General features: G+C 44.1%; 1 protein-coding gene across 1 annotated transcript in view; it reads right to left on the reverse strand.

Moving 5' to 3' along the window:
- Smyd3 (SET and MYND domain containing 3) overlaps window positions 1-1493 on the reverse strand; it is a 550757-nt gene extending 549264 nt beyond the window's left edge. Inside the window, exon 1 of the mRNA XM_028755272.1 lies at window positions 1257-1493. Coding sequence (XP_028611105.1) covers window positions 1257-1420 — 164 coding nt within the window. The 5' untranslated portion in view covers window positions 1421-1493. The remainder of the gene's footprint in view (window positions 1-1256) is intronic.
- Between the last annotated feature and the right edge of the window lie 7142 nt (window positions 1494-8635).

Here is an 8635-nt window from a genome sequence, read left to right on the forward strand (position 1 = left end):
ACAGGACTTAAGCAGTAAGTTCTCTGCCATGGAGTGAGGTACACCTACATTCTAAATACCATGCAACACATGTAACACAATGAAGGAAGAGTCCGGCTTTCTCTCCTCCGTCTGTGAGAAGGGGTGCGTGGTGTACGAGGCCGAGTTTGGAAAGGAGTGAAGTGCTTTAACTCCACAAACTTCCCGCTGCTCTTTCCTCAACAAATCACGTGCATGTGTGTGCATGTCACACACATCACCACTTCAGAAGATAACATATAACATTATTATTTGCTAACTTTAAAATGCAAACCGATGTCTTCAGTTATAAACCAAACAAGAATATTGTGGACGCTGCAGGGAAGGCCAGCCTAGTCTACAGACTAGGTTCCAAGGCAGCCTGAGCTACAGAGAGCCCCTGTCTGAGGGGGCGGGGACATGGAAGGGGGAAGAGGAGAGGCGAGGGGAGTATACTGGAATGACTGGTAAAGCTAGATTACTCCTCATGTCTGCCCACCCCAATCACAGAGTGATGAGACTGGAGAAATGGTCCAGTACAAAAATCAACCTACCTATCTCACCGTCCTTCTCCCAGTGCATGGTGGGAACCCGATGTGTTTTGATGGTTATAAATCCTATGAATGCACACGTATGTTACACAACTCTATACACAGTAAAGCACCTCCGGTTGACACTGTGCTTCCAGATTTCGAAACACTGTCACATACACTGTTGCATCTCCACAGAGGTCTGCACAATCTCTACAGAGCGAAGCACACCGTGAACCACCCCCCACCCCACCCCGTAACCTACGGTCCTACAGTATACTGTTTGCATCTTTATTCTGCTCTTTTGTTACACTGTAATTCTCTTTTGCTCCGCTCCTTAGGGATGTCTCATTCATCTTCCTAAACCCAAGCGGCGCAAAATCCAGACCAGCAAAGTACAACATAAACACCAGGCTTCTCCCTCCTCCTCCAAGACAGGTCAGGTGGGGCCTCGGTTCTGATCCTGACGTACACACTGCTACTCCTTCACACACCCACAACCCTCTGCCACTTCTGATTTCCACAACCCAGGAAGCTTGTTGGACAGGGTATGAATGTTTTGTTCCCCAGTAAAATTATCTACTGCCCAACGCTTCCTCTTCATCCGCACCACTGACTCCTCAATTCCTACCGCAGCCTAGGGTGCTGCAGACACCCCACAGAGCTGTGCCCACGAGGCCCATCGCTACCCGCAGAGCCGCGCGCCCCGGGCTCAGGCTCAGTACGTACCCCAGGAGGCAGCGATCACAGACGACGCCACGACTCCCCTTGCACACAGTATAAGCCAAGGGGTCGGAGCGGAAGAGCAGCTCCCCGGGGCGCAGTGGAGCCACAGCGCGCAGCCCATTTCCCCGGTCGGCAGTCGTGAACTTTTCCACCTTCAGTGCCTCCATCCTTCCTCAGATCCACACCTCAGACCAGAACGGCACCCCTCAGCTTGAGTCTCGTGTTTTCTGACTGCGCGCCTGCGTCCTGCGCTTGCGTACACCAGGGGGCGGAGACGAGCGGGCAGCTCCTGTGAGCATGCGCAGGAGGACCTACTACTGCTAGGGGTGGGGCGGTGTTTTTCTCCCGTGTTTTATTCTGCGCTTTTTTTTTTTTTTTTTTTTTTGAGACAGAGTCTCACTATGTGTAGCAAAGATTGGTCTGGAACTCTATTGACCAAGGAACCTCTCTATCTAGATCTCGAACTCAGGATTCTGCCTGCCTCAGCCTCCTCAGTTCTGGAATTCAAGGTGCGCTACACCATGCCAAGCATATTATGCAAATTTTAATGCATAGTGAAAAAATGATAAAGCCCAGGGAGCCTCAGCACTGGGGAGGCAGAGGCAGGAAGACCTCTGAGTTTAAGGCCGGCCTGGTCTATAGAATGACTTTCTTTCTTTTTTTTTTTTTTTTGGTTTTTCAAGACAGGGTTTCTCTGTATAGCCCTGGCTGTCCTGGAACTCACTCTGTAGACCAGGTTGGCCTCGAACTCAGAAATCCGTCTGCCTCTGCCTCCCAAGTTCTGGGATTAAAGGCGTGCGCCATCACTGCCCGGCTAGAATGACTTTCAGGACAGCCAAAGCTATACAACAGAGAAACCCTGTCTCAAAAAAAAAAAAAAAATAGTAGGGCAGTGGTTATCTGTATATTCACCACCTAGATCGAAAACTTGTTAGCATCTGTAGTTTTGAATCACACTTTCTGTATATATATATATGCCTATATTTTTTTATAAACCATTTTAGAGTTACATTTGTTGAACCTTTTGAAAACATGTTGCAGTAAGGTCTTGAACACCAAAGCCCTTTATTCTCCTACCTCTTGAGTACTTGGATTAGGGGTATTCAATTTACAAGCAAAAGTGTAGTCACAAGACCTGCCTAGGAGTGTCAGCATATTTGAACAGTTCTGATGCTCAAATTCAGCTGTTACCTGCATCACACCACAAAAATTTTTTTAAAGACAGAGTATATTATGTATCTCTGGATGTCCTGGAACTCTCTGTGTAGATCAGGCTGGCCTTGAACTCACAGAAATTCACCTGCCTCTGCTGGATGACTGAGTGTACATACTATCACACCTGCCCACCAAAACATCTTTCTTGTACACACTTCTGCATGTCTCCTGACAACTCCAGCAAACTCACAAGACTAGCCTCAGTAACAGAGAAATCCTGCTTAAAACATCTTTTTCTATTAGTGGTTTCTTATTTCAATCTGAATACTTTGTTGATTTGTGACCATACCTCACAGTGTCGCCCTGGCTGACCTGAAAACTCTCTGTTAAAGCAGGCTGACTTGGAATTCACAGAGATCTGCCTGCGTCTACCTCTCTGGCCCTGCCCTGTCCCTGCCTTTGCCCCACTCCTGCCTCTGACTTTGATTCTGCCTCTGCCCCTGCCCCTTCCTGTAACTTTAATTTTTTTATCTATTTTTAATGATTTTTTAAAAGCACTTTAACCTCTTTTCTAGCCCACCACCTACCAGAGGTAGTGGGAAAGAAAGGATCCGGGGAAGTGGGCCTGTTTAGAAATGTTTTTGGGTGTTTTTGTTTGTTTGTTTTTGTTTTTTTTTTTTGGAGTAAATCTTATTTATGTTGTCAGGAAATCAGTAGTTTATAGGAGTCAGTAACTACAGCTCGATCATAAACACTTTCTGGATATATTAGTCGTCTAGTTAGGTAGAGTCAGGATAGTAAATATGAATCAGCAGCGGTGGCACTATCTAATTGAGACAGTCAGGCCTCAGCCTACACACGAGTCAGTGGACCCGGAGGAACGTCAGAGAAGCATTCCTTCAGGAGTCTGCCTTAGCCTTTCATCTGTGTCCACTTCAGGAAAACACTCCTTCGTGTGTTTCTGCCAGCAAAACACGATCCAACACAATTGACTTTCAAAAGAATCTTTAAGGTTCCACTTCACCTGCCCCTGCCCCACCCCTGCGCTTCCCTCTCTGCCTCTGCCTCGATCACACCCAGAAATAGTCTTATAAAAGTAAATGCTAACTTTTATTATTGAGTTAGTGTGTGTCTGTGATATGTGTCCATGCATGAGTGAATGCGTGCCTCCGTGAAGACTGTGCTGTGAAGAGATTCTCTCTCCACTTTTATGTGACTTGAGAGCAAGCCTTTCACCCCTGAACTATCTCACCAGCCTTTCTCCTCTCACTTAAGTGCATACCCACTGTTTGTCATAACTTGGATTGCTTCATTGTGTTGTGCTTGGTACTGGAAATAGAGCCAGGACTTTGTATGTCCTGAGCTCAATTTGTGATGAGGCATTCACTACAAATTCTTTAAAGTTACTGTGTGAGGTGTGTGTGTGTGTGTGTTTTTTTGAGACAGAGTTTCTCTGTACACCCTGGTTGTCCTGAAATTCTCTCTAAAGACCAGACTGGCCTCAGACTCACAGAGAACCACTTGCCTCTGCCTTCCGAGTTCTGGGATCAAAAGTATGAGCCACCACAGCCTGGGTAACTTCTTTAAACACAATGTTGAAAGGGAAACCCTATCATCTCACCTTTAAAATTGTCTATATGTCTGCACCCTAGATCTGAGACGGAAGCTTCCCCCATAATACCTCAACATCATGGCTGTGTAAACAAGACCTGACCAGAGTCCCACAGCCATGACAACACGGTTTGTCCCACATCGACTTTTTCACATTTGGTGTGATGTCCCTTCTCATTCCAACATTCACTTTTACACTCGAACCTGTGTTCACTGTTTTGGAGCCTTTTTATGCTGCAGATTGAGCTCAGAGCCTTAACATGCTGGCAACAGTTGCTCTACACCAATTGACATGTCCAGCCCATGTATTCTTTTACTTACAACAGTCTCAGATAAATAAAAGGGAAGACCAAGTTCGTGGTACCTGGGTACATGTAGTGCATGAACATGCAAGAATATTACTCTGCCATTAAAAGGAATGAAATTCTGAGCTGTTAAGATAACCCAGGAGGTGAAGTGCTAGTAGCCAATTCTGACCACCTTAATTGGCACACCCAATTTTAAGAGAGAGAGAGAGAGAGAGAGAGAGAGAGAGAGAGAGAGAGGAGAGAACCAGCTTGCACAATTAGCCCTATGGAATTTACACAGTCTCTCTCTCACACACACAAAAATGAATAAATAAATATAATACAAGATATAAGTGATGAAATTCTAACACATGAAACATTAAAGATAAACCTTGAAAACAAGGTGAGATACATCAGATGCAAAAAAACAAATATGAAGGACCAGGGCAGACAAATGCACAAAGACCTAGTACAATAGCACTAGGGTGGGGCTGGAATGGAGGGAGGGAAATCAATAAGTGGGAATAGGGTTTCCATTTGAAAACTGAAAAAGTTAGGGAAATACACAGTGATACTGGAAGTACAATGATGATTAAAACACTAAATATTTGCCTGGCAAGATGACTCAGAGAGTCAAGGCTCTTGCCGCCAAGAACGATCTGAGAGTTCAATCCCAGAGACCCCCTGCGTACAAGAAGAGTCCAGTCTACTCTTGCAGCTTGACTTCTGACACCAAGTACTTGTGTGCGTGCTTACACACATACATACACACAAATTGAAGACATATAAATGTAGTTTCTAAAGTTTATTTTTAAATTATATTTTAATTTTATTATTTTGTATACATATGTATGAAACATGTTTCCTTCCACTCTGGAATCCTGGGATCAGATTCACATTGTTTGATTTGTAAGGCAAGCCCCTTTACCAGAAGATGATCCATATTCTTGGCCCAAAAATATTAAATATTTGAGAGTTGGGGAGATGGTTCAGGTGATAAAGTGCCTTCCAAGTAAGCATGAAGATTTGAGTTCATATTCCTAATAACCAATTAAAAAGAGCCAGGCACAGTTACACAGGCCAATGTTGGGGAAGAAGAAGCTGGTAGATCCCCATCCCCCCAAAATAAAGTGGGGAGATACTGAGGCAGATACCCACATTGACCTCTAGCCTGCACACAAACACACACAAGTACACATATCTATGTGCACATGAACCTATACATACACCACACAGAAAGATACATAAATAAAAATATGCAAGAATTAATGCTTCCTTGGCCCTCTCTGACATACTCACTTGCTCACTTTTAATGACCTAATGGGAATTCCGGAGCACAGGATAATAAACCTCAGTTCCAATAAACCCTAATTGTAAGTTTAATACACTATTTTATTAGCAAGAGGTAAATTAAACAGTGGCTATAAATGTTTAATATAGCAACAGCCAGCCATCTGAGTAATAAACTAAGTGAACGGTTAACCAAGAATTACTGAATTGTTTCAAAACTCCTTGACATGACTTACCAGGAAGCTAGAGATTTTTTCCACAATGATGTAGTGTATATTTACCTCACATGAAACTCAAAATTCTTCACTTTCTAATCCACTTACGATCCAGTTTTGTGGCTTGAGGGTCATCAATCATAGACATCACTTCAGGAGCATTCAGATTTCAGTAACTGTTCTCCCCCCTTTTCCCTACTTTTTATTTTTTTTTAAATTTAATTTACCTTTATTAATGTTGTGAGGAATATTTTGCTTTGTATATATCTTTGTGCCAAGTGTGTGCAGAGCCGTCTAACTAAGACACCTACCTTGCTGATATTACAGGCATGAGCCAATGCTCCTGGCTGCGTCATTTATTTTCTCAGTGCAAAATTATCAGTATTCCCCAAACAAACAAAAGTATTATTGAATGTGCCTGAAGGAGACTCATCCTGGAATGTGAAAGCCTTTAATTCTTTTCTTAGCCTTTCAGCACCTCGAACCTATGTAGAAGAGAACCTTATGGCAGCTGTTTCCTTTTCCTAGGTAAAACATTTTTTAAGCCGGACAGTGTAGGCTTAGATTTTTTTCAAAACTTACTTTACTTAGGATTCTGTAATGCGTCAGCATCCCTCCTCGTCCACCCACCAGAGGGAGGGAGAGAAGGGTTAATAACTGGTGCAATTCCAGTCGTTGCTGTCAGGGTACCAGCAGTCCAGTCTAACACATCAAACATGAATCAACAGCAGCAATCCAGTCCAGTTGGCAAACGCCAAACCTGAATCAGCAGGAGCAGCTCAAACCAGAAGAAACTGCAAGGCTGTGCTAAATCCACAGGAGTTGGTAGAAGTGGCCAGAAGTAGCCATAACACCACAAGAAGTTCCTTAGCATTTCCCTCTATGAAGTTGGAACAAGGGAAGATCTGCAAAGACTAGAAAAGTGTTGCAAGGCAAACAATGCAAGAGCACCGTTCACTGTCTGTTGGGTTCTACTCATATTCTTTCCAAACATCATGTGTCCTCTCAGGTGTCTGCCTCAGCAAAACATCCTCTCCCTCTCATGTAAGCAACCTCTCGTTAGACAGCTTCCAGAAAACATCACATGACACAACTGAATCTCCAAAGAAACCAGAAATTTCCACTTAATGGCACTAGTAGCACAGTCTTCTAATCCAAGCACCTGGGATACAGAAGCAAGCCAGCCTGGTCTACAGAGTGAGTTCCAGGATAGCCAGGGCTACATAGAGAAATTGTGTCTCCAATAAACGAAACGAAAACAAACAAACCAGAAAAACAAAGCAAAAAGAACTGATAAAGAGATGGTGTGGTGGTTTGAATAGTTTGGCTCACACAGACTCATATGTTTGAATGTTTGGCCCACAGGGAGTGGCATTATTATGAGGTGTGGTCTCATTGAAGAAAGTGTGTCTCTGTGGAGGCAGGCTTTGAGATTATATATTGTGGTGGTTTAAATATGCTTGGCCCAGCTGGGCGGTGGTGGCGCACGCCTTTAATCCCAGCACTTGGGAGGCAGAGGCAGGCAGATCTCTGAGTTCGAGAGTTCGAGGCTAGCCTGGTCTACAGAGTGAGTTCCAGGACAGCCAAGGCTACACAGAGAAACCCTGTCTCGAAAAAACAAAAAAAAAAAAATGCTTGGTCTCTTGAAATAGCACTATTCGGAGATGTGGCCTTGTTGGATTAAGTATGGCTTGTTGGAGGAAGTGTGTCACTGTGGGGGTGGGTTTTGAGGTTTCCTCCTGTGCTTAAGTTCTACCAGGTACAGAAGAGGCCGTCCTGCTGGCTGCCTGTGAAAGTTAATCTTCTTTTAGCTGCCTTTGGATTAGGATGTAGAATTCTCATCTCTTCCAGCACCATGCCTGCCTGAACACTGCCATGCTGCCCACCATGATGATGATGGACTGAATCTCTGAAATGGTAAGCCAGCTCCAATTAAATGTTTCCTTTTATAAGGGTTACCTTGGTCCCTTCACAGCAACGGCAACAAACCCTAACTAAGACATCTATGCTCAAGTTACACGCAGTGATAGTCTTCTTCTGGTACCTGTGGATCAGTATATAGAACTCTCAGCTCTGCCGGTACCACGTCGCTTGCATGCTGCCATGCTTCCGATCATGATGATAAGGACTAAGCCTCTGAAACTGTAAGCCAGCCCCAATTACATGCTGTCCTTTCTAAGAGTTGCATGGTCATGGTGTCTCTTCACTCCAATAAAATCATACCTAAGACAGATGGAGAGATAGCACAGTTGTTCAGCCCTTGCAGTTCTTCCAGAGAACCTGAGTTCAGTTCCCAACACCCATGCTAGGAAACTGATGACCTCCTAGAGAACCTGCATACATATAGCATATACTTAACAGACATATACACATAGATAAAAATAAAATCTTAAAAGGAGATATTTAGAAAATGGCACTCAGTCCAGCTTGTTCCCAGGCAACCACCATTTTCCCGCTGCTCTGGCTCTGGACTGGCTCTGGCTATCTAGAAACACCAGCCCTGGAACCCAAGAGACACCAGCATGGTGCTGCCTCTGCCAATCCACCATGCTGCATCTACAAAGCTCGGCTGAACCCTAGACAATATCCGCCATCCTCGTGGTACCTGGTAGAATGAAGAATCTTAATGTTTAAAGATTATCCAATGGATTTATATATTTATATTTAAAAATACTCAAATTAACAAGATGCCCACACAACTAGAATTGTTACCCAATTATCTAACCTTTAGATATAAATTGTTACCCAGGACTGCTTTTGACCCATCTGTCCTCCTCCATGGTTTCTAAATCTCCTCCTTTCTCCTCCCCTTCCTCTCCTGTCC

Source organism: Grammomys surdaster, unplaced genomic scaffold (assembly GCF_004785775.1).
Source record: "Grammomys surdaster isolate TR1022 unplaced genomic scaffold, NIH_TR_1.0 126051, whole genome shotgun sequence".
Taxonomy (NCBI): domain Eukaryota; kingdom Metazoa; phylum Chordata; class Mammalia; order Rodentia; family Muridae; genus Grammomys; species Grammomys surdaster.